The sequence below is a fragment of the Mesoplodon densirostris genome, chromosome 11 (assembly GCF_025265405.1).
Source record: "Mesoplodon densirostris isolate mMesDen1 chromosome 11, mMesDen1 primary haplotype, whole genome shotgun sequence".
Classification (NCBI taxonomy): domain Eukaryota; kingdom Metazoa; phylum Chordata; class Mammalia; order Artiodactyla; family Ziphiidae; genus Mesoplodon; species Mesoplodon densirostris.
The window spans coordinates 38795182-38822433 of NC_082671.1; the positions used below are offsets into that span (position 1 = coordinate 38795182).

Sequence of the window (27252 nt, forward strand, 5' to 3'; positions counted from 1 at the left end):
TTAAATATCCTAAGAGCTGCCAAGATAGATTCCACTAGGCATTAGTCTGTATCACCACAGTAAGGCTAATTTCCTTAGGCAAAAGTGTTGAAACAGTATAAAAAAATGAAGATGAAACCTAGGTACTGAGGCCAGTGACAAATACTTTTTCTTGTCCCAAAGGCTGAGAGATTGGTTCAAATATACTTGGTGGGTATAATGTCAGGGTGTCAGGTATAACTGGATCATGCTGTTCAGGGAGACAACTTTTTTTTTTTTTTTTTTTTTGAAATAAACTCCATGACATGAGAAGCTCTAGTGGGGTAGAAGTTTGGACTTAGATGGGATCACCATAATGGAAAACAAGTCCTACATACATGCTTCCAGAACAGTAACAGCCAATGTCATTTGCAGGGCAGCCCAGGAAGTGGCTGGAGGGCAGCCCCAAGCCTGTATGTTACTCCAGAACTAAGTGGCTGTCATGAGAATGGAGAGGGAAGAAATCCTGCAGACGTATTCTGTCTTAACTTCATCACTCCTGCCTCTGTATGAGAAGCTTCCATGATCTTTTCTTGTGGGTCCTATCTCTGGCTTTTAATAAGTTTGGCTTTGACCATTCCAGAACCATGGATATTGTGGAAAGACTCAGTCTGACCCTTCTTTTCAGTCCTGCTGAAAAATAGTGCAACCCAAGCAAACTGAACTGCAAAATACAGCTTTCACATGACCATGGGTAGCTTTCAAAGACCAGAAATAGACACTCTCAGAGCTTTTACAGTAGATGTCAAGGAAGAAAGCTGAGTTCTCCTGTGTAGGTATCTTTGTCCTTCACTAATTTCTTCTCTAGCTATTCAGTGCCTCAGGCAAGATACCACAAACACATTTTGTGAGACAGAGGCATCTTGTGGAATTGAACCGTATGTCTAAATTACAGGCAACTTTTACACACCTGCTTTCACCTCTGGGTTCCTGATGGTCCATAGCTGACAATTTAATTTTTGCTGCTACTCTAACTGCAGCTGAACATTTAGCCAAACTTGTTTTGAGTTTCTCTTTAGGATGGAAAAGGTCAAAATGATACATCGGTGTGATACGAATGGATACAAAGTAGGAAACAGGAGAAGGAGAACAGAGGTTGCATAGCCTGAGCCAATGAGTAGGCTGAATAATCTTTTGTTGCCTAATACAGCTCCCACCCACAGGGGCAATTATTTCCTTCAGAGGAGCTGCTACTGGACTCATTTTTTCCCAGGCCAAATCTCTGTAACTACCCTGAATCAAATCACAAGAGAGGAGAGAGAACAATAAACCAAGCCTCAATTAATACAGGTCAGGTGATACATGCTATGGAGAAAAGAAGTCAGAGGAACACGGAGTGCTGGGGGAAGGGCATTGCTCTTTTATATAGGCAGCCAGGTGCCACGTGAATGAAAAGGAGTAGTATTGTAAAGCTCTGGAAGAAAGAGTGCTCTAGACAAAAATGAGAAAGGCCCCAGGCAAGAAAAAGCTTAGTGGGTCTGGGTAAGAGAAAGGCCTGTGTACCTGAAGCATGGTGACTAAGGGGGAGGTTGCAGGAGGTGACACTGAGTGGCAGGTGGGTGACAGTTCACATAGCGTCTTGGTGAATAGTTTGGATTTTATTCTAATGGAGAGTTTTAAATAGGGATTACAGGTCTGATTTATCTTTTTTAATACTTTGGTTGCTTGGGAAGAGAATGAATTATTGATTAGAAGGTCTTAGTGCTAAGTTGGACATCTTAGGAAGCTGTTGCTTCCTAAGTGCAGGCAAGAGATGAAGAGGCTTTGTCTCAGAGACTGAGAGTGCAAGTAGTGAGAAATACCAAAGTTTGGGATATTTTGGATGTAGAGATGATAAGATATGCTGATGCGTTTATATGTGGGGAATGAGAGAACTGGGTTTTTGGCTTGGGCAACTGGGTAGAAAGTGGTACCATTTTCTGAGATGTAAACAATGGATAAGAAAAAGTTGTTACATGTGTGAAGGATGATGATGACAGTAGGGGCAAATGTTCAAGGTGTCTACAGACATCTGGTTAGAGATGTCCAGGAGGCGGTGGATATGCAAATCTGAAGCCCAGGAATATGATCAAGGCTGGTGAAAAAAAATCTAGGAACCATCAGATAGTATTTAAGGCAAGGGACCAAGAGAAATAAAAACAAAGGATCATGCCTTAGGCAACTTTCAACATTCAAAGGTACAGCCAAGATGGAAAAGCGAGCACTGGAGCCTGAGAAAGTGCAGCCTATACCGCAGGTGGGAACCAGGTGGATGCAGTTTCTTTAACAAAGGCCCACAGCATCTCCATTGGAAGGAATGTTTAAAGCCATCCACTTCGGTCATCCAACTCATTTCAGTTTTTAAATACCCCTTCTTCCATGAAGGGATAAAAACATGCATACATCAGTTTACATGATAACTACACTGTCCTAACCCATCTAGCATCATCTCTTTATAATCTTCCTGATAAGAGTTCAGGCCTAATGGAGACTACAATATTAAAATTTGGCAGGTTTTCATGGATAAATTTTAATACTAATATTATGTAGTGGGGGAGAAGTCAAACTAATTAAGAAAAATCTGAACTCTGAATAAAATGCTTTTTAATTAAAAATATGTCCCTAGAGACAAAAGGATAGCTGATTATTTAGAAATGATAAAATAAACATGGCATGCGGTATACGATGTAACCTAACTTCAATCTTATTCTGTAGAAATGGTTAATGAAACACATGACAGAAATCTCTACCAAGAAAATTAGCTGGAATAGGGGATTTTCTATGGCAATATTCCATAATAGTAACAAAGATTTATCCTTCAAGCTTCAAAGTGACCTGCAAACTTTTACAGGGAGTAATTGGAGACTGTGAAACTGTACTGTAAGGATGACAAATACTTTATTATTATAGGGCAGGTGCTCAGGGACAAAGCACTAATAGAATCTTACTGTTGGGGATTTTGTTTCTCTGACAACCTTTTGAGGGTGGGTAGGTGTGGAACTGGACTGAAAGAGGTTATATTACCAGTTCTGCAATCTTAAAACCAGTTGGTTTAAGAATTTCAGATATACAGAGTAGCGAATATGATTATAGATCAGAGATTCCTAGCATTAAGACTTGTACTCTCCCCAACTCTTTTCTCTTAGCAAATCATAATCACTTGAAAATTTCAGCATTCAATCACAAGTATATTTGTTGCCTGTATGATCTTTCTTCTTGTTGTAATACATCCTAATTTTTACAGAATAATAGTTATAGTCTCTTCGGCACTTAATGTTGGGAATATTTAATGATAACAGATACAAAATCTGTTATTTACAAAACTACAATCTATTTTATCCTATAATTATGCCTTTATTCTCCCAAACCAATTAAGTTTCCTTTGGCCAATACTTGCAATTCATATTAATTTTTTAGAATGACATAATAAAAACCTCACTGTGAAATTAACTTTCTTCACTTCCCACCTGATTCCAAAGTAAGAGACTGTTACTCTACAAACTAAAATTTACTTAGAACTTTCTTCAGAGACAGAGGAAAAGCCATCTCAACAATCTTCTGCTTAAGTGACACTCTGGATTAACTAATACTCAGTTCATTTTATAAAGCAGAGGTTGGCCAACTATGCAGCCTGTGAACAAAATCCAACCCATGGCCTGATATGATAAATGAAGTTTGACTGCCACATAACCATATCTATTTGCTTACTTACTATGGCTACTTCTGCACTAGAGTTGAGTAGGTACAGAGACTATAAGGCTCACAAAGCCTAAAATATTTACTACCTGGCCTTTTACAGAGAAAGTTTGTCAATCCTGCTCTAAAGCATGGTGACCAATGCCAATGCACTGTGAATATACACAGTTAATAGGCTCTCTCTAATACTCCTGTACATTTCTGCTCAAACAGTTAGTCTGTATGCTTTCAAGAGTTGATTGTACAGGGACTTGCCCGGTGGCTCAGTGGTTAAGAATCCGCCTGCCAATGCAGGAGACATGGGTTTGAGACCTGGTCTGGGAAGATCCCACAAGCCGTGAAGCAAATAAGCCCGTGAACCACAACTACTGAGCCTGTGCTCTAGAGCCCGTGAGCCACAACTACTGAGCCCACGTGACACAACTACTGAAACCCGTGTGCCTAGAGCCTGTGCTCTGCAACAAGAGAAGCCTCTGCAATGAGAAGCCCGCGAACTGCAACAAAGGGTAGCCCCCGCTCTCCGCAACTAGAGAAAGCTCACACGCAGCAACGAGGACCCAACACAACCAAAAATAAATAAATTCATATATAAAAAAGAGCTCACTGTATAATATCTGTGCCATTTATATTTATTATAATTTAATTAAATATTAAATAAACTGATAAAATAATTGAGAAAGGAGCTGTTGGAAGATTTAAGAGTAAACAAAATTGTTATCAAATTAGGCACAATTGCCAACTGTGCAAGACTGTGAAAACATTGTATATATCCAAAATATTTTTTCTTGTGTGTTAAAAAAAACTTAAAAGTAGAAATCATAGATAATACACAGTGGGTGTGGTTGTACATAGGAAGACTGACTATTCAAAATTCTGTATAAAAAGATAAATAATAATTTAAAGATTAGCAAGTTCAAGTACATTGGTATACTTTAGATTAAAATATTTAAGGCATGGTTTTAATCATTTTTTATAACTCTCTGCTTTTTCCGTTTCTAAATATAAAACATGCCAAACTTTCAGACAGGTGCAAAATATATACAGTCGGCCCTCCATATCCGCAGGTTCCACATCCATGGATATGAAGGACCGACTGACTTTAAAGGACTTAAGCATCCTTGGATTTTGAAGGATGCTCCTGGAACCAATTACCTGTGGATACGAGGGACAACTGCATACTTTTAAATAAATAAAATATTACAGGCATTTCATAAGTCCTCTAACCCTGCCAATTGCAACCCCCTCCCTTCTCCCTAAAGATAACTCAGTATCTGGAGTATCCAAACTAACATTGATAGGTAAAGGTGAAGTTTATCTAAAACAGATAAAATTGGAATTATTAAAAAAAAAAAATTAGATCACCTCCAAATCTACAGGAACGACTTGAACTAATCTATCAAATTGCTGAAGTATTAGTTTTTAGACCTGTAGTCGTTAACAAAAGAGGATTCCATTAAATAGGGTGTCAGTGAAAGTGCCTGAAAATATTTTCTTAAATTATCATTCCTGTTTAATTTACATTATTAATTTGTACTCTAAGAAGGCATTTTGCTGACCAAAAGTAAATTATCGCCCAGATGTTGCTGAGTTCCAAATTAGTAGATTTTCAATTTAATAAAATCCAAATTCAAGAGGTTTTAGAATATCCATAGTTTGTTGCAAGGGAAAAACCTTAACTATATATGATGAAGGAATCAAAGCTATATCACCATAGGCTAGTGATCAATTTCAGTAACACTATCAGTGGGCCAAACATACGTTGTTACATACCTACATAAGACACAGCAATACCACCCATGGTGTATTCCATTGTAAAGTGCTTAACTTGAATCCATAAAGCATTTATGTAGTGTTTGCTTTGTAGGAAATATAAGGGATAGAGAAATGGGCTAAATAAAAACACAACAAATTATCAGACAAATTGAGAAGCTGAGATTTTCTCAGGAACTCCTGTCTCCTCAACAACTGTCTCTTTAACAAAGGACTTGGCTGGATAAAAAAAGACTAAAGGGACACATCACACAGATGCAACGTGTGATCCTAAATTGGATCTAGTCTAGACATACCAGCTGAGAAACATTTTGGGGGGGGGTCACAAATGGGAATGTAGCGGTCATTAGACGAGATAAAAATTTTCTGAAATGGAAGGATGGGAGATGAACGACTGAAAAAAGGGAGTTAAAAAGCTATATGTAAAATGTGATTTCATACTCTCTGGTCTAAAAATGTGTGTGTGGACACAGAAAAAGTCTACATTTTAACAGTGATGATCTCAGGTGGTAGGAATGTGATTTTATTTTCATTTGTAGTATTTTCTAGATTTCTACAATGTAAATGTACTGCTTCTATAATAAGACTAGTTTTAAAACAAATTCTATGGAAAATTTATATGACTTTTTTATATCAATAGATCCATTCATCATCATGTATGACAGAAAAATTTTAAGAAAAGCGACAGATACTGACTTGAGTAGAAGCCAAGAGAAACTGGAAGTTTGTATAAAAAAGGTCTCAACTTGAATTCTTTGACTATTTATAATGCTTTGATTTAATCAAGATACATTTAGTATCTTCCATGTCATTTCACATATAAAATGTTTTTGATGCTGTCTTAAGTGCCTTAAGACAGCATTAAAAATGCTGTCTTAACTTTTTCTCACTAGAGGTATAATAATTATTATACCTTCTAATAATTATTAGCTCAGTATAAAAGGTATTTTGCTAAATAGGCTCACACAGGAACATAAAGGATTCTAGGTGCCTTTGCATAATAATCCGTTTCTTTTTCATCATGAAGGGTCAAGCTTAATGGTTTTTAGGATCACCACTGTATATGTAAGTTGGATTCCTACAAAATAAGCAGCCATTTTAGAATGTACATATTCACATTCTGATTGCCTTAAAAGTGGGTCAACGAACTTGAAGTATGCTTTTCACTAAAAGAGTACTCAATTTCTGTTGAATATGACAACATACCAATTTCATAACATTTCTTTAAAAATTCATATTTAAGTTGTATCATTTGAGAATTGTTTACATTTTATTTTATTTATTTTTGGCTGCGCTGGGTCTTCGTTGCTATGGGTGGACTTTCTCTAGTTGCTGAGAGCAGGGGCTACTCTTTCATTGTGGTGGCGCAGTCTTCTCATTGCAGTGGCTTCTCTTCCTGCAGAGCACGGGCTCTAGGTGCACGGGCTTCAGTAGTTGTGGCATGCAGGCTCAGTAGCTCCGCGGCATGTGGGCTCTTCCCGGACCAGGGCTCGAACCTGTGTCCCCTGCATTGGCAGGCGGATTCTTAACCACTGCGCCACCAGGGAAATCCAACAATTTTTAGCCCATTTCTACTTCTGGAAGCTTGCTGGCCCGCGCGGGGCTTGCCCTGGGGCGCTCTCCTGAAGAAGGAGGTCCTGGCGGTGAAGAAGTCGTCCTCGTTGTCCTCCTCCAGGCTGCTCTAGCCGCTGCTCATGCTGCTGGTCCCGTCGCGCGCGCGGGCCGCCTCCCCGGGGCGCTGGCGGCCAGGCAGGGGGTGCTGCGCCCGCCCGCCCCGCGAGGTTCCCGGCGCGCGGCCCCGAGCCGCCGGCGGGCTGTCCCGCTGCAGCTGCGGCCGTCGCTCAATCTACATTTTAAATTTAAGGCTGATCTTTAAAAAATCCAGCTTTCTAAAAAAAAAATTGAAAATACTTGGCATATTTAGCTATTTATTTATATCAGAATTATTTTGATCTGGAGGTTAAAATGTCTGAGTTTGAAACCTAACACATAACAGTTGTGTAACGTTTGGCAAGCTACCCAGCTAGCTAAGCCTCCGTCAGTTCTTTTAATCTATAAAATAGAGAAAATAGTATTTACCTCACAAGGTTATGATGATTAGATGAAATTATGCTTAGAAACCTAGGTGCCTGTCACATAGTAAGAGTTCAATAAATATCCACAACCATGATGGTGACTCATATAATCCTGACATGCTCTTCTTGTCCTATATATACTAATGGTATCAAGGATGCTACTGTACATCTCTACACAGGTGCCCCACAGGTATCTCAGTCATACTACATGTAACAGAACTATTGCTCCTCTTCAAGGTCCCTATCTCAGTAAAATGTATGTCATTAACCTATAGTTATTCAAGACCTGAGCCTAGGAGTCACTTTTATCCTTTTTTGTTTTTTTAAACCCACCACCCCAATTTTCTTTTAGCTTTATTTTCAATATATTTGGAATTCAACCACTTCTCACAGGTCTATTGCTACCACGCCAGTCCAAGCCAGCATCATCTCTGGCCGGGACAACTGCAAAAGACTCTCGATATAGCTCGCTTTTTTCACACTTGTCCTCCTCACCTACCTCAGTCTATTTTCCACCCCGATGCCAGAGTAAGTCTTTAAAATGGAAATCAGGTGATGTCACTTCCTTGCTTCAAACCCTTCACTGGCTTCACACCAAACTTAGAGCAAAAGCTAATCCCTTTTCCCTGCCCAAAGGCCCCTAAGTGATTGGGCTCCTGCCCCTCCTTCTCTCCCAGAACCTTTTCCTCCCTCGCTCCTCTCCAGCCATACGGGCCTCCTTTGCTATTCTCGAGCATCTTGAACTTGCCAAACACACCTCCACCTCTGTACCTGGAGCCCTGCCAGTCCTTCTATATGAGGGATTCCTTCCCCATTATCAATATAGCTCTGCAGCTCACTTCACTGCTCAAACATCAGGCTTTTCTGACATGCCATCAACAGAAGCACCCCCAGAGCTCTGTTTTATTTTTCTTCATGGCACTGTTACTACTACAACAGTAAGTTACTGTTATGTTATATACATATTAAATATAAATATTTAATATATAAGCATATAATATAGTACATATATATTACATACATATAATCTATTATATATGTGCAAATGTTTTTATGGCTTGTCTCCCCAACTAGTACATAAACTCCATGGAGGTGAGCGCTCTGTTTTGTTCACTGCTGGATCCCCATGATCAAGAATAGTACTTGGTACCTTGTAGGTAGTAAAGAAGCACTTTTCAAGATACAGAGACTTATCTGGCCTCTTGTTAAATTGGCTTGGGTTTAGCGAAGTACTCCAATCACTACTAAAATAAGCCCTAGGGCTTCCCTGGTGGCGCAGTGGTTGAGAGTCCGCCTGCTGATGCAGGGGACACGGGTTCGTGCCCCGGTCCGGGAAGATCCCACGTGCCGCGGAGCGGCTGGGCCCGTGAGCCATGGCCGCTGAGCCTGTGCTCCGCAACGGGAGAGGCCACAACAGTGAGAGGCCCGCGTACCGAAGAAAAAAAAAAAAAAAAAAAAAAAAAAGCCCTAAACAAAAAAAGCAAGCAGAGCTGTTACAAGAATTAGTTCTTCTATATTCCATTCATTTTGCAGAATCCTTACAGATCTAAGTTTGAAAACAGGGGTCATAAAATTTTTTATTTTTATTCAGGAAAACTAGCAGCAATCTAGCAGAAAAAAATCCTTTTATTTCATCAGAGTGCTAGAAGAAAAAAAATTTTTTTTAAAGCTTCCGTATTTAAAACAATTAAGTGATTACTTACTTGGTTGAAATACTTGTAACAAAGGAAAAGAGAAAAAAGTTTTCCCTGGTTTTATTTATTACTAAATGGTTTTGTATAAAGAAATTATGATATTATATGAGATTAAATTGTTTTTACACTTAAATAAAAGGAAAAAGTCACATCAGAGTGTTAATGAACTAAAAATGAACTAAAAAATCTTTTGTAACAATTCTTAGCAATTCTTTTGTAAAAGTCCCAAACTGTGGCTCTAAAATAATAGCTAAATATCTGAGACTTAATGCACCATAAAAATAGTTGTTTTAACCTACTATATGACTAAATTATGACAGACACTATGAGCCATAGAAAATAATCTTATATTATTATCTAACTGTTGAATCCAATCACTGCAAAGCAGTATACAAGTAAAATTCCAGCAGATAACTCTCTGAACTTCACACTTTATCTGCGCTTTCCTTATGACACATCACTTTTTATCTTCTATTTGCAGATCTTGGCGTTTTTGGACACAGGATTTTTGTCTGTTTTATTTTTGCCATCTCCTACAGTATTAGCACAATGACTGGGCTACTCAGTGGATGATTTCTGAATGAAAGAATGAGTGATGCTGAGGGTCAAAGTTGGGGAATACTGGCAGTAAACACTGCGCAAATATAATAGTAGACATATACTTGGAGAGTTCTCAATGAGCCCAATTAGTGCTTTTTTTTATATCATATCCTATAAAAGTAAAGAGAGTTAGATAATAAAAGTGGTTTCTGTGTATCCTATTTTGCTTCACAGTATTGATCACAACTGTCATAAAGCAATCATTTGTGTAGTCATTTGCTTAACATTTTTTTTTTCCACTTTAAATTCCAGGGGGTAAGAACTGTTTATCTATGGCTTCTCAGAGCCTCAGCATCTCACAATAGTAGGGGTCCAATAAATATATTTTGAATCAATGAACACAGTTAGGGCTGTGCCACTGCATCATTTGAAAATGCCTGGACCCCCTTCCTAGCTGAGTCTTCCAAATACTCACAGCTTCACAGAACTTCATAATTTGTTTTTCAGCGGTTTTAGGATGCACAGTGTTTCACATGCATCTTACAATTTATTGTGTCTTAGTATTCTGTGTAGTTTAATTGGCAGCATTTTTTTCCCTGAGAATTACATAAAACAACATTGTTTTAATAAATGATGGTGTTTTAGAATCAAGGAAATGAGATTACTTCTAATTCCATCTTGGTATGGAAAGTATAAAAACTTCAAGTACTTACATCAATTAAATCTGAAAGATCATGAATATAATACTTGAAAACTGAGGCATTGGTTGCTTCAAGGGTTAGGAGATATTCATTCCGTGCCTTAATCGACTTGAGCTTGTTTTCCGAATACTTTGCTTGTCTCTGGAAATGAAGATCCAGGCATTGGGGAAAACAATAAAGTCATTTTAAAACAAGACAGGGAAACATACATGAATTTCTATTCATCTAAACAATTTATTCAACATATACAAATGACCTTCGAAGTCCTTTCAGAAAAGTACATTTCGATCTGAATTAAATAAACGAAAATTACCCAGCGATGAGGAAAAACAACAACGTATATGGGCGCCAGGCCCATTTGCAATAAAATCTCTTTGTTAATATTCAAAGTTCTCTACATTGTGTATTGGATACTTGGCATTCACCACTAAATGAGGTCCAGCTGTTATTACATGATTTTTATGTTTCTAACACATTGTTTCATTCCCGGGAGGAAATGCATGTCACTTCACAGTAATTTACAATGTGTGTCTATCAGCTGTTGCATCAGTGTTCCTAGGTTTGTCACCTCTAGTGAGGACAGAAAGGCTCTGCAGTCTTTTACTTACTTTTTCCTTCATTTTTTCAATTTTCTTCACAGAGCTTCGCCGCTGATGTCTCTCTTCCAGTCTAATATGAAAGACTGGGTCACTGGATCTGCCAATTTGCTTCTCTTCTTGTTTCTCAGCCTCTTTCAGCTTGCTCTCTGCGCTGATGCTCTCTGCATGATACATATGGTATGTTTTCATCACCTGTGAAAATGTGACCCACATTGTTAAAAGATGTCTGTCTGTAACGTAGAAAGTGAATGGAAACCATTATATGACATAATATGTTAAAGATATCACCTTCCAACTGGCAGAGAGCCAGATTGTTAGTAAAATAAAGTATATACTATTCCTTCTACATAAAGCAAACAGAAATATGCAAATTCACCTGCCAGGAAGAGGCACTTAGAGACAGGCTGTGATGAAGAAAATGATTTAGAGTCTTGTGTGTGCTTTCAGTGTACTTAAAAAGTTCCCTCAAACTTAAAAGTGTTTCTCTAAAATCTCCTCTGAATTATTAATTTGCAGAATAAACCCTTATGCATGGATAAATTTTAGTCCAACCTTGGAATTATAAAAAACTCCAAATAAATATATAGCCCTTACTAAAGGTACTTTATTGCTTAAAATGTACTTGTCAAAATACAAAATGTAGGGCCTCCCTGGTGGCGCAGTGGTTAAGAGTCCGCCTGCCGATGCAGGGGATACGGGTTCATGCCCCGGTCTGGGAGGATCCCATATGCCGCGGAGCGGCTGGGCCCGTGAGCCATGGCCGCTGGGCCTGCGCATCCGGAGCCTGTGCTCCGCAACGGGAGAGGCCACAACAGTGAGAGGCCCGCATACCGCAAAAAGAAAAAAAAAAGAAAAAAAAAAATACAAAATGTAAATATAAGGTTCATATATAGTTGTAGTTAAAAAAAAACTTTTTATGAGCACAAAGTAATACTTTATGTTCAATGTAGAAAACAGGATACAAAAAATAAAGTAAAATAAAAAGCAAGTAGAAAATAAAAAGCATAAGATTTTGGTATACAGCTATCCAGTCTTTTTCCTATGAAAATACACACACACACACACACACACACACTTGTTCATTTTAAAATGACACATATCATTTCTCCTTTTAAAAAATCTGGATCATACTATATTTACAATTTTTAATCTCTTATGTCCTTTTCCACTTAAAAATATCAACATTTTCCTATACCACAAAATAGTCTTGTAAAACATAATTTTAAGGGCTGTATAATATTTTTTATATGATTGTGCCATAACTTACTTACCTAATTCCCTACTGTTGAACATTTTAGAATATTTCAACTTCTTGCTTTTTTATAAATAAAGCTGTGCTGAAGATGAAAACCCTTCATATATAGAGTATCTTGTTTCTTCTCTTAGAAATGATACAGGTAATTTGCATTTTGATAGATTTAGGAATATATATGAGATGAAATTTTGTAATGTATCCTTTCCATATATATTGTAAATATATAATCAATCCTCAATTAAATATTCTTTAATTTAAAAAAATTAAAGGTGTGATGACTCCGATGCCAACTGATGTCTCAAGGTTCCTTGAGGTACCAGAACTCAGCACCCAAGTAATAACTACTGGCACATTCTCAAAAATTATGTCAAATTCTCCTCCACATAAAATGGATTTTATTTCATCTGTAAATAACTGTTATTCAGAGCCAATTTTATAACTAAGGAATAGTTGTGTTAAAGAGATTGATGTAATGTTTTAAAGTAAGGAACTTGATTTTTCTCATTTCAAAAGATGAGTTTTAAAATAGTTTGAAGACTGGAAGCATCACTGGAATAAATATATTTGTTTAGGCTGAACCAAATTGCTGTTTTTTGTAGGTTATATGAAAAAGGTAGAAAATCAGCACTTATGGTTCAACTTAATACACACTCTTAAGATGACTATTTTGAAGGGTTAATGAAGAGCTTTACTTGTTTTCATAAAATCTGATGATGTCTTTCCTTAGAATCATAAGCTAGCTAATTACGTCAAAGGCACTGCTGAACAAGAACAAAGTGCGGGCCAAACTACAAAGTCATGGCAGCTTTCTGTGAGCTGTGTGTAACTGCAAAGTTGTCTCTTTTTAGTAATTATCAAATCTGTCTGGGGGTGTGGTTTGGTCGGCTACTCCAGTTTGAAAGAAAAATAAGACAGCATTAGGAAGCAGCTGGGGAATGAAATGGGAGTCCCCATGCAGCTGGGCAAACAGCGAGGTCAATGAATCCACTGCACACCTGGCATTTCTAGGCTTGGCTCTGTTTATATTCCCCGCCTGAAGCAAACCCACAGGCCGTCTGGGTCCTGGTTCCAGTTACATCTTTAAATGAGAGGGTGAAAAAAACCGATCTCACTCACACACACACACACACACACAACCGATCTCACACACACACACACACACACACTCACACTCACACACACACACACGCTTGGCTGTCTTCTTGCTAGTTGACAGGAAGGAAGAAATGAGAACACGTGCCTCCCATCATAGTTGGATGAAAAGGCATCCCAGACAGACCTGGGTAACTGAGAAATCTTGCTTTTAAATACATCCTGAAGAAAAGACCTGAACTCCTGACTCTTGCTTTACTAAAATGTTAAGGCCTACTGTAAGCAGGTAATTTGCACAAACTAAGCTTTAGGGACTAAGGATTCTGAGCTGGCTGCTAGCATGACGCTTCTGGTTAAGTAGGCTGGTTTAAAAGGAAAACATTTGAATCTGGCCTAACACTAGCAAGAAGAGGGTATAAATATTTCATCACAATGTGCTTCAGCAAAATAGCTGAGGATTCTCCACCCGGTTCAATAGTAATTTCCAGAAAGGTAATGTCTTTGTTGCGTTTTTCCAATTTGACTTAGGGTTTCCACTGTTCTCCAAAATGTCAACAGTTACAATGAATGAATTTTAGAAGTTGGAGAGAAAAAACTAAAAGCTTCTCGAGAACTCTAATTGCAGACAATGAATGCCAGTACGAACTACATTATTTAAAATGTAAGCTGTTGGGCTTCCCTGGTGGCGCAGTGGTTGAGAGTCCGCCTGCCAATGCAGGGGACACGGGTTCGTGCCCCGGTCTGGGAAGATCCCACATGCCGCAGAGTGGCTGGGCCCGTGAGCCATGGCCGCTGAGCCTGTGTGTCCGGAGCCTGTGCTCCGCAACGGGAGAGGCCACAACGGTGAGAGGCCCGCGTACCGCAAAAAAAAAATAAAAAATAAAAAAAATAAAATGTAAGCTGTTGACAGAAGTGTGTTTTGTATTTAAAATAACAGACACTCCTCTCTTTTTCAGAGAAGTAAAAGAAAGCTTTTGAATATATACTGCAAAGAAAATAACAGCTTCTCCATCAGCTTAATGCAAACACAAGCCTTTGCATAACAAATGACATGATAGGCATATATCCATTTAAGTGTACTCCAATAGCATATTTTCCTATTTGAATTCTTTTCTACTAAAACCTCAGGCATAATTCTCCATTGAACACACTCAATTTATCTTCCCTGCTCTGTCTTCAACTGCAAGAAGAATATAGTCAAGTAGAAAGTGACCACATCATGGATTTCTTTGTGACACCTGAATATTGCCAGAGTATTAGCAAATCATTGATGTCAGAATAAAGGGAATATTAAGCTGGACTTTGTTCAAATCCTCTGCCCTTACCAATCTCTCTTTACATCATGTACCTCTCACCTCATGTGAAATCCTATACAAAAACTTTGGACAAAAACTGTATATACTTTTTTCTTACTGACAGACCCTATATAATGGATCTGACACTACTCTTGTACTTTAAATCAAAGTAATTAAAGTATCTATAGTAAATTTCAATATTCAGTGTCAAGAAGTCATGGTGTATCTGAAAACTATCCATGTGTTGGAGATTAGTGGATTAAGGGTATAAATTCTACTTTTTGACTTCTGGCTCAGAAGTTAGAAGACATGGTTCCAGGAATGGATCTACCAGTTACTAGGTGTGGAGAGTCATTTAACACTTCTGCTCGCCTTACAAGGTTGTTGTGGATACCCAATTGTACATGGTCCCTGTGTGTGGGTACAACTGTACCTTTACTGAGTACTTACTACGTATGTGTGTATATATATGTATATAATCTATACCACTAATATATATATGGAGATATATGTAATGTGTATCTATTTAGCTAAACAAACATTATCTAATTCCTACTACATGCCAGACATTGTTCTAAGCATTTTACAAATACTGGGTTGGCCAAAAAGGTCATTTGGGTTTTTCCATAAGATGTTACGGCAAAACCCGAACGGACTTTTTGGACAGCCCAATAGCTTATTTAATCCTTCTAAAAACGCTTATAAGGTAGGTACCTTTATTCTCCCCATATTACAGACGAGAAAAGTGAGGCACAGAGAGGTTAAGTAACTTGCTGAAGGTCACACAGCTGATAATCGGCAAAGCAATGGTTGGTACCCCAGCAGTCTGGCTCCAGATTCAGTGCTCTGGACTGCTATGGCATGACCTTCAGAAGGTCTAATGCATTATACAAGTGGAAGCCCTCTTTATCTGGGGGATATAGTTACTCTTGGTCATATTTAGGAATGGAGGAAAAGAAGGAATGAAAGATAATTATTTATTCATTCAACATTTGCTTGGTGTTTAGCACCTGTAAGGCACTGATGGGTATAAAAATAAAGACTTGGTTTCCATCTTCTAAAAGTTTAAGTTTTTAGAATTTAAAAAATGGGCTTTGGAGATTCTCATGGACACTGATGAAGTGAGAGGGCATTTGGGCTGAAAGGACAGTATCAGGAAAGATGTAACAGGGTAGGCGACCCACACAGGTGAGGTGGGCATGAGGAGACCAAGACGGTGGAAAAGGGAGTCCAGGGTAGTGGATGATGGGGTAACTGAGCTGAAGAATAAGACTGGGCCCAATGAGGAGAGCCTTGAAACCCCAACTAAGTAGTATAGAATTTATTCTGAAGGGGGTTGGTGAATCCACAGAGGTGTGAACAGTATGGTCAAAGCAGTACCTTAGCAGTAATTCGGTGAAGATAGGCAGGATGGTTTAGGGTGTGAAGCGACCTGATTTAGCATGAAGAAGAGGGAATGGAAAGGAGGAAGGAGAATCCAGAAGGACAGCTCCAGGGCCTTTTCTCTGTTCTCACTCTCTCCGACCTTTTCTTAAACTTGACATGACCCCTCCACCACGGAGTTCAAATGCTCTCACACTCTGCTCCCAACACCAGCCCAAGCAGCACTCTGTATACTACTGAGTCAATCACTTAACTCCCTCCTCAAAATCTGTACTTTCCTGCCTCTGTGGCCTTTTCCCAAGACAATCCAATCCCACTGCCTGGGATGCCCTCCCCCAGCATCCCCTGCTGTTACCATTTTGACTCATCCTCCAGGACAAGGTCAAAGCTCACCTATTGCCAAGTGTTCCCTGGGTCCCCAGCCAGAGTGATCTTGTTCTTCCGACCTCCAAGACCTACTTACTGATAGCACTTCAGACTCTGTGCTGTGTGTTACAGATATTTGTGTACCATTCAGTATCATGGATTGTCCTGTAAGTTCAGTGAGGCCACCAATAATATTTTAGGCAATTCCAGGTCCTTAATATTGTCTTATATACAGGAGGAGTAACATAGGCATCTGGTGAGAAACAAATGAAGGACAGGAATCCTTTTATATTCAGCTTGCCCATTCATTTATTCATTTAACAAACACTATGTGACTAGCATTGTTCCTCTCCATCCCTGGCATCCAAAACAGTACCACCAATAAATACCTGGGACTGGACTGATGGGATGGCAAACATTTCTAAATCATTTGTGAAATACAGTTAGCACTGGAATTTATGGCATCTCAAAAAAAAAAGGGTGTTGTGGTTGGCGGGTGGGCTGGTAAAAAGCAGTATGTTAGTGACAGTATTTCCTAATTCCACACACAGCCTGCTGTTTTACTAAATCCATCAATCACAAAAAGCTCTCCTGAGAAACTACATTCTTTAGGTCTCCTTAAATACCAACAACCTAAGATAAAGATCTCTTTTCTATAATCAATACACGAGAGGGCTCTAACTGTAACCGAGTTTCTGCCAGTGCCAGATTAACAAAACCATCAGGGTAGGACCACCACCTTGGAAGTCCATTACCACGAAGCTCTCAGGTTCATGGGGAAGGCAGGGCTCCCGGGCCACCCTAGGCTGAGCCCCAGGAGCTGTGCTGTAAGCCTGACTCCTTCAGGGGCTCACACAGCCTCTGTTCCTCTGTGTAGACCATAGCTTCTGCTGAGCCAAGCTGTGTCTCTGGAGCTTAGTTTAAATAGGGGCAGTAGGCAGGAACTACTTTTCAGACAGCATTTTAACACTGCATGCTGCGATCTTTACACCAGCAACCTTGAGCTTTCCTGCCCTTTAGTAAACTGAGCCAACCTTGGCGATGAATACAGAGCCGGGCAGACCTGGATTTGAGTTCTCGTGCTACTGCTTATCAGCTGGGCAAGTTTCTTAACTTTCTTGAGCCCCAGTTCCTCTGAGGTGAAATTGGGATTAAGTGATACAATGCATGGGAAGCACAGAACAGGGTGGGCAGTTCTCTTTCTTGACAGTTTCTAAGGTATGATGTAGAAGCAAGTACACAGGCTCCGCAGCCAGACTAACTGGCTTCACATTCTGGCTCTAAGCAGAGAGGTGGAGGCCAGTGCCTCCCAAAGACAAAGCAGCTGGAGAACTGAGTACAGTAAAAGCAGACCTGATGGAGGCCTCTCCTGCTGTTTCATATTACAACTCGGGACAGCCAAAACCTCTTAAAAACTAATCTAATATACCAGTGACCAGTACCCAGGAGTTGATGGCATAGATACCTACATGTTCATAAAACACACCACCTGAAGTCACACTTAGGAAGGCTTCTAGCCTCTCTGCAATGTCCATCTCATCATTAGCACCCTTTTTTTTTTTTTTTTTTGCGGTACGCGGGCCTCTCACCGTTGTGGCCTCTCCCGTTGCAGAGCACAGGCTCTGGATGCGCAGGCTCAGTGGCCATGGCTCACGGGCCCAGCCGCTCTGCGGCATGTGGGATCTTCCCGGACTGGGGCACTAACAGGTGTCCCCTGCATCGGCAGGTGGACTCTCAACCACTGCGCCACCAGGGAAGCCCAGCATCCTTTTTGATGTATGCTGACAGTTACTGTAAAATTAAGTGTAATTTACTGGAAAATTACCCAGGTTTCAGGGAGCAGTGCATAGTGATCTGCATTTACTCATCCACCAAACAGCTACTGAGTATCCATAAGGCAGGCATTGTGCTAGGCTCTGAAGCTAGAGATGAAAGACACAGTCCCTACCCAGTAAAGACACAAAGGCAGGCCTACTCTTACTGAAGACAAATAGGAGGTGGGGAGGGAAGCACTCATGGACTTCAGGGTAGGTAGGCTGAGTGCAAGTCAGGTGGAGAAGACTCCTAGGCTTCCTTCTAAACAGCTTCATTTAAGTCTAGGAGCTCACTTGGAGAGAAAGTTGGGGTGGGAGGGGGGATATATTTTATTTATATAAAGATGTAAAGACAGGAGAATCCCACCCAGAACATGAATGTTACTCAGTCAATGCCCACAATGGATCTCAGTTCCCACCCCAATGCCCCATCTCCCACTTAAAGCCTGTGAGGGACACTTATTAGTATATTTTATTCTCATTTGTGGCATCAGGGCGGGAAAAGTCGCTGATCCCCAAGGTAATGAGTGGTCAATAGGACTGTTACAATGATGAACTCTCCCACTTCCTTTCCCCAGGCTTGTATGGTTCACTATAAGTCAATGAAAGCAGAATTTACAAAACTTAATTATATTTGAAGAGTAACATTTATAGGAGAACTCACTTTGAGAGGTAGTATACTGGTAGTTAAGAGCTTAGACCCACAGAACAGACTGCTTGGGCTCAAATCCTGCCTCTGCACTTACTGTGTGATCTTGAGCAAGTAACTTAACCTTTCTGTGCCTTCATTTCTTCACTGTAAAATGGGCATAACATTCTTACTCACTGCATGCATAGGGTAGTTGGAAGGATTAGATGTGTCATGACATGTAAAGAGCACAGAAAAAAGAGCCTGACACATAATAAGTGCACAGTAAATGTCAGCTATTGCTATTTGAAAAAATTACCACAAAATATTTCATTTTAATAATAGGTAATGATTTCTCCATGACTGGAAAGACTATCATTTCCAACAGAGGTAAAGGAAAGGAAAGAAGTGATATTTCCATTTATGTGTATGGTAAGAATTTCAGCAAAGCGCTTTAGAAATGAGCAAATAGTTCAAGATGAACAATTAAAGAGCATGAGATCCCGTCTTTATAGCTAGTTTATCAAAGAAAACTTGAGGTATATTGTGGCTCCACTGAAATGAAATCAGTAAAACAGTATGAATTTATCATCAAATTATATTTATAATCCAAACAAATGCTTTGAACAAAAGGCATTGTCTGGGACTCTGGACCCTGCTGGCTGCTAACCAACCAAATGACAGGGCAACAGAGATACAGAGAATAAACAAAACAAAGGGAAAAACAGAGAACACACATGCAAAGGGAGAAAGTAAGGCTAATGAAAGTCACAAAAATAATTCTATTCTGTTCAGTGTGGTGTTAAAGGTTTTGTTTCAGGAGTAATTACGAAGAGCAGCATTTTATAGATCTATAAAATCCAACAGACCTGGATTTTGGTCCTAGCTTTGCTGCAAAATAGTTCTGTAACCTCAGTCTTTCTGACCCTCAGTGTGACTTTCATCTATTAGAGATGGCAACATGAGGTCTCCTGACAGGACCAAAATTAGGCAATCAATCAAATAAAACTATGAACCTCAAACACTTTGAAAACTGTGGAATGAAAGAAAAAGCACAAACTAGAGGTTTGACCATAGAAAAACTGATCATGTAACTAAAAGGCCTCTTTCCATGAGAATTTTAACACACCCCCTGAAATGGAGAATATTTGATGATGCTCAGAGGAAACAACATAGGATGGCATCTAGCAGTCTATATGAAAAGAGCATCCGGACTGTCATTCATGTTTTGCTTTCTGTTGGGGATTTACTATTTTCTTCTCCATCTTCAACAAGAACCTACAAGAGCCTGTGATAGTGGAAGGAGCTTTCAGGTCCTAAATATCCAAGCGTGTGAACCCTCAGTCTGCCAGGCCTTGACTGTGACCTTGTGGCAAGGCTCTGTCTAACCCTGCTGGCCCAGAGCGTTCTCACCTATAAAGGACGTGGCTGGATCATGTAATCGCTCAGGCCTTTTCCAACTCTAAAATTCTATGAGTCCATGATTTCAACAAGTATCACAAGTATTTATTGTTTGGGGAAATACATCTATATAAAATATACTTCTCAGTTGCTAAAGAGGCTGATTTTTTTCAGTGTCAGGGTAGATGGCAGATAAATTTTAATCAAAAGGAAAAACCTATTAATTATACTAATTATCTCCTGCTTCTGTTGACTGAGGCAGCAAACAGTATACCATGCTATGCGGAGGACATAATATTCCTCCTAGAATTTCCCATGGGCTCTGAGGCCATAACTCATCTGCTTTGCTGCACAGAAAATATCTAGAAATGAACAATGCCTGTATACTCTAATGTACTATTATATTGATGAATCTTAAACTGGGGTATCTATCACTCTAGTGACTTTAATTAGCTCTCAAACTGATTAGTGATCAATCATCAAGTGCTCATTAAGGAGGAAAACCCAGGAACTATCTGGTAGGTGCAGGGTTGACACAAGGATTTGCTACCTGCTTTTATCTTTGACTGTTATATTTAAGTTAAAGCAGGGCATTAGTCATCTTTTTCAAAGTGCTAAATTTAACTATATATATATATATATATATATATATATTTTTTTTTTTTTTTTTTTTTTTTTTTGCGGTATGTGGGCCTCTCACTGCTGTGGCCTCTCCCATTGTGGAGCACAGGTTCTGGATGCGTAGGCTCAGCGGCCATGGCTCACGGGCCCAGCCGCTCCGCGGCATGTGGGATCTTCCTGGACCGGGGCACAAACCCGTGTCCCCTGCATCGGCAGGCGGACTCTCAACCACTGCGCCACCAGGGAAGCCCCAGCAAAAATTTCTTGAGCCCCATAAAATGTACCACAAACAGGCCTTGTCTTTTTTGATTCCTTTACATTCTATTACTAGAAATCCAATTATATTTTATTCTCTATTGATTTATACTAGGTTCATCAGGATTATTTTTCATGAGAGCAATGAACAATTTGGTATAATATCTGCCCACTTCACAATGATCAGAGATTTTTAACATGAAATAAATGTCATTTTATCCAGGAACTTCTAATTTTGCAGAAAATATTTTCCTTTCTTGTCTCTCAAGCACTCCATTTGTAGTGGGGTAAAGAGAGATTGGTAAGGGCAGAGGATCTGAACAAAGTCCAGCTTAATAATCTGTAATGTAATCATGTAATCATGTAATCTGACATGAATGATTTGCTATTACTCTGGCAATATTCAAGCACATGGAGTTCCCTGCAAAGGCAATGCACTTTCATGCATCTGTGCTTTTCCTCACACACGAATTGCTCTTTTGGAAGGCCCTTCCCACCCTTCCTTTGTCATAAAATCAGGTGTCAGCTTCTCCAGGAAGCCCTTGGGAGGTTTACACAGAGCTGTGGAGACCTCTATCTAGCCCAGCACCCAACACCATATATGGAAATATCTCACAAGTCTAACTCATTGATGACAGGGCTGTTTGCCATCAATATATTAACGGGACCTGTAAATTTATTGAAAGGCTCCTCCCAGCCTCTCAGTGTGTATCACCTGGACGCAACAGAGATGATCCTCTAATAATTTTAGAGCTGAGGCAACTATGCTTTTAGTACTTTCCATTTAACCGACGTAGAGACAGGGAACAGAGTTTGAGATTTGGAACAAATGCTGAATAATGGCATTCCATAAATCCTAGAAACTTACAAATCACAAACCCTCTCCATACAAGTGCTGCTGGGCAGCCACTCTACAAAGGAGGAGAGCATCATCTTAAAAGATAACCGATTCCATTTCTCAACAGACCTAATGGTTAAATTCAGGAATCAGACTGCCTGGGTTCAGATCCTTGTTTTGCCTTTTATCACGTTCCACAGTTTTCTCACCTGTAATGAGGAATAAGAATCATACCTCTAAGGTTGCTGTGAAGATAAAATGAATTAATACATGCCAAGCACTTACAGTGGTAACCGGCAAACAGTGAGTGTTTCATGGTTGCTACAAAAATTATAAAATACCACCCTCCCATCCTATCTTTAAAGCCCACAATAGCCTCAGCCAGTGTTTAGTGTCAATGCTCACTTGTTTACTCTCACACACCTGAAGGTTGAGAGCAGAGGGATGGTCTTTGTTCTATCCACCAAAGAAACTGAGCTGCAAAGAGACTTAATCCTTGCCCAACAAGTCAACAGAGAAAGTCAGTGATAGGGAAGGTCATCAGAAAGTCCTTGTTTCAAAAAGCGTTTTCATAAGAAGTCTTCAGAGGCCCTGAATAGCTTACAAGTTTAAGCTACTGAAAGAATAATACCCACAAACTGGCACTTGGAATACATATTAACCAGGGCCATAGTGAACACAGTGGCAGCAGAAGTGGTGAAGGGAGAGTTTCAAGCAGTTGGCAGTGTTGAGGGGGGAAATACATGTATAATGAAAGGCCAACAAATTTACTAGAATTTCAAAGTCACCTGCAATTTTAAATCATTAATTCTTTTCAGGGAAATGTTTCACATGTCTTCGACATTACACGTGTATATTAGACATTTAAGTTATATGGTTTAGTATATGAAATATTTAAGCTGAGGACACCAGACACTTAGAATTTTAAAATCATAAAAGACTTGAAACCCTTGGAATTGTAGCATCAACTAAAATGGAAAGAATGATATGGAATCCTTTTCTTTGAATGGAAAATGGTTTAGAACTTGACACATAAACCTGTTTCTCAAATTCAATACCTCTCATTCCATTTATTAAAAAGAAGAGAGAAAAAAAGAAGGTGAGAGGCCTTTGTTAATCTATGCAAGAAAGATTTTTGAGCTTTCAAATTGCTTTTGACCAGATGTCTAACCATATTTTGCTGCCTATGTCGTTTAGAATCTCATTTGGTACTCTCCTGAAATCTTTCAACTTGTGATTTTTTTCCTTTCTCTCTAGATATGGCTCCAGAGGGAAATTCTATGAATATGCCTTGTGTTCGTCCTAATTGTATGCCTTGGCTCACATTGCTCCTATTGCCTAAAAAACCTTCCCCAACTTCTCTCCATCTGTCCTACTCGTAAAATCCTGTCCATTTTCAGACCCTTTCCTCTCTGAATTTTTCTTAATCCTCAGGGTGGACCTCTCTCTTTGGAACTCCAAAGCCCTCTAGCTGAACCTTTCTGTTAGTACATAATGGTCTGCCTTAAGTTATAATCACCATTAAAAAGGGAGTACTGGGACTTCCTTGGTGGCGCAGTGGTTAAGAATCCGCCTGCCAATGCAGGGGACACGGGTTCGAGCCCTGATCCGGGAAGATCCCACATGCCACGGAGCAACTAAGCCCGTGTGCCAAAACTACTGAGCCTGCGAGCCACAACTACTGAGCCCTCGTGCCACAACTACAGAAGCCCGTGCGCCTAGAGCCCGTGCTCTGAAACAAGAGAAGCCACCACAATGAGAAGCACGCCCGCGGCAACGAAGAGTAGCCCCCGGTTGCCGCAACTAGAGAAAGACGGTGCGCAGCAACGAAGACCCAACGCAGCCAAAATTAAATTCATAAAATAAATAAATCTACTTAAAAAAAGGGAGTACAGTGTGAGAGCTGAGCCTTTTGACTCTGCTTGGTCTGAGACTTCCTAGCTGTGTGACCTTGGGCAAAGTACCTAACCTTTCTGTGCTTCATCTACCCTGTAGGGCCTTGGAAGAATTTAAAGAGCTAATTATATAAATTGCTTAGAATAGTACCAGATAAAGGTTAGCTGTTGCTATTTAGTCCTTGTTCAGCTTTTATTTGCCAGACTTCTGGTACTGTCTTGCCTAAAGCTCCCAGCACAGTAGCACATACATAGTAGGGCCCTATTTACTAATTTGAATTAAAATAAAAACCTGGGTTACAGTTCCAACTTGGGACTTTAGTTAATCACTTAATCTGAGTCTCTGTGATGGTCTCCCTACATGAGGTGGTTAATTTGATCATTTCTAAAGGCCCATTCAGCGCTAAAATTCTATCCGATAATCATGTGAGTTAAGATATGTTGAAATGGATCACCCGGCTCAACAGATTTAGATCTTCATTCCCGTCACATGATTTTTACTGGCCAACATTTCTAGTCCATTTTGAGACAATAAATCTAAGGAAAATGCCCATGATTTATTCTATGTATATGTATTATATATTTGGTTTTGATGAATAATGATAAACAAAGCTAAGTACCTTAATTACCCAATACAAAGGAAACATTCTGATTGTTATTAAAGCATTCTAATCATTTAAAAGTCATACTATACTATATTTCAGAATGTAATAGTTTGGATAAAATACTCTGAGAAGGATTCTTGATATGAAACATGCTTTAGAAATGTTTTGTTTTTACTAAACTATAATTTCTAACACTTTTTTTTTCATTTCTAAGCCAAATAATTGTTTTCAGTTCATATTGCTCACTTCTTTTAAAAGACAGTTTTATTTGTAGTTCATAAGCACTAACCATAACTAATTCTCAAATCTCAGAGAGAAAAGAAAAATTCCAAGCAGGAGCTAGCGAGCATTTCACCTCATTAATTAGCAGGGTACGCTAAAAGACATCTACATATAAAGTTCTTATCAAACAGATGTCCTGGGGTGGGGTAGGGATAAATTAGGAGTTTTGGATTAACATATACACATTACTCTATATAAAACAGATAACCAACAGGGAGCTACTGTATAGCACAGGGAACTATACTCAAAATCTTGTAATAATGTATAATGGAAGAGAATGTAAAAAAAAGGATATATATAATATATAAACAACTGAATCACTTTTCTGTACACCTGAAAATAACACAACACTGTAAATCAACTATATTTCAATAACATTTTTTAAAAATTAAAGAAAAAAACAACAGCTGTCTTTAGAGAGTCTTCCAATGGAAATTTTATTAATCTCAATCGTTTGGGCAGGAAGATGAATCCAGGTTAAACTATCGAACCTGGTCTCTAAAGTCCGTCTGTGTCAAGGCCAAGATTAGAATTCAGAAGTTGGCAGGGAGTCATGTGATCCCAATACCTCTCTTTCTTTCCAACTAAGTGTCTAGTAATAAAGCCAGGGCAAGGATATATGGAAACACTTTGTCAGCCCAGGATCTCTAAATAGACTGCTTTTTAAAAGTTTTCCAGGTGGCATCACGGAGAATGTGGTATTCCAGAGAGGTTTTCATTTTGGGGAGCCTTTTACATAACCTTTATGCCTTATTTCTCTGTGTTCAGTGTTTTGTTCCGAGACCCAGACCTCTTTGTAGTCCCTCTCAAAGCAATGAATTTGCATTTTCACTACAGAAATATATATTTCAAATACTTCAAATGCCCGTGAGCTAAAATAAATACTTAACCAGAACAAAACAAAACAAAAAAACCCAAAAACCTCTTGGAGGCACAGAGAAAAATCTTCTGATAGGATGTGGCAAGTATCTTGGGCTTTTTCAGAATGACCTTTCAACCTTGCCTGGGGCATGTTCCTTCTTATAGAAGAATGCATTAGCTCCTGGTTTGTGGGAGGCTCACAAAGCCAGCCAAGGAAGCTTTCCTCAGCAGTCCTCAGAGGTGGAGTTTTCTAAGAAGGGCTTGAAATAATAAAGTGTCTTCCCTCCCATCTCCTCTAAAAATAATTAGCTTTTTATTTTAACATTTTAAACTGGTTCAAAGATATATAAAGGCCAGCGTGGATATCTGTGTGCATTCAGAAACCCTGTTTTCCGAATAACTCCTGTACAAGAGGCTCAAAAGACTTGGGTTTGTACTGGGACAGCTTCTATTCTCTATTTACATTTGTTAGGCAAATTAGAGCTAGGGCTCCGAAGGGAGAAAACAAAGGTGCGTGGAATAGCCAGTAATGGATGCTTAGCACTAATCACCATGTGAGAACACACAGCTGAACAGGTGGTGTTGACACCACGTATAACACTAAAGCTATATGAGAAGCTATGTTTTAAAGAGGCGGCCCCCAAATGAACATATCCTAATATTAAAGCTGAGTGTGCAAACCCAAAGCCGTTTGGGTTTGCCCATCTTGTAACCCACATCAACAATCTGGAAAGCTCAATCAAGTTTTTACAAGTGGCAATCAGAGCGTGCAGTGTAACAGTTTCAACTCTGAGTTTTACCTATTAGATCAGGCTCCACCCTTCTTCTCCCCACCTGTCCTGCACATCCTTACCTAAGGCAGCTGTGCAGTGGGGAACTGATGGGCCTTGGGGATGGAACTGGGCTGCGATTTTGGAGCATTCATCTACTATCTGTGTGACCCTGAGCTAATTATTTGGAGCCCCGGCTCCCATTAGTAAGCTTGGGATTAGGAATACCTGCCTCATAGGACTGCTGTGAGAAATGAATGGGATCCTGCATGTGCCTCATGGTAAGGGGTGGATAAATCTTCCTTTTCTCCGCTCTTTCTTCTTGATTTAATGGAATTTGAAGATGGATTATCTCTTGACTCTGGCTAGCCATGTGTGTCACTGATGTATGGAGAGAGTAATCAGCAATTACACATAATTAACAATCAATTTCACGTGGATTTACCATGACATCTGTGTTAATCTCCGTTAGAATTTGCTTACTGAGGATGGTAAGCGCCTTGTTTTTCAAAACACTGAGTATAATGCTGTAAAACCTAGGCAAAGTAAAGAAATATTAATATAGGACAAATAATTGTTTTTCCCCTAAAATACAGCATAACCTTTTGAGATTTTGGTATGAGGGGACAGGCTTAACACTTCAAACCACTGTTTTATGATGAGCCCTTTACCAGACTGATGAAGGCAAATTTTGGTTTGAATGTTCCTTTTAACCTTTTCTGTCACCATTTTTCCATTTTTGCCTTTTCACTTCTCCACTAACCCAGTCACAGCCCTGTTCACATTTACTATTGATTTGGTTTTCTAACAGGAAGTTGC

General features: G+C 39.4%; 1 protein-coding gene across 1 annotated transcript in view; it reads right to left on the reverse strand.

Annotated features, from left to right (window-relative positions):
- Positions 1 to 27252, reverse strand: part of SRGAP1 (SLIT-ROBO Rho GTPase activating protein 1) — a 283402-nt gene that overhangs the window by 86731 nt on the left and 169419 nt on the right. Inside the window, exons 5-6 of the mRNA XM_060112684.1 lie at positions 11082 to 11264; positions 10486 to 10614 (exon numbers count right to left, since the gene is read on the reverse strand). Of these exons, the coding sequence (XP_059968667.1) occupies positions 10486 to 10614; positions 11082 to 11264 (312 nt within the window). The remainder of the gene's footprint in view (positions 1 to 10485; positions 10615 to 11081; positions 11265 to 27252) is intronic.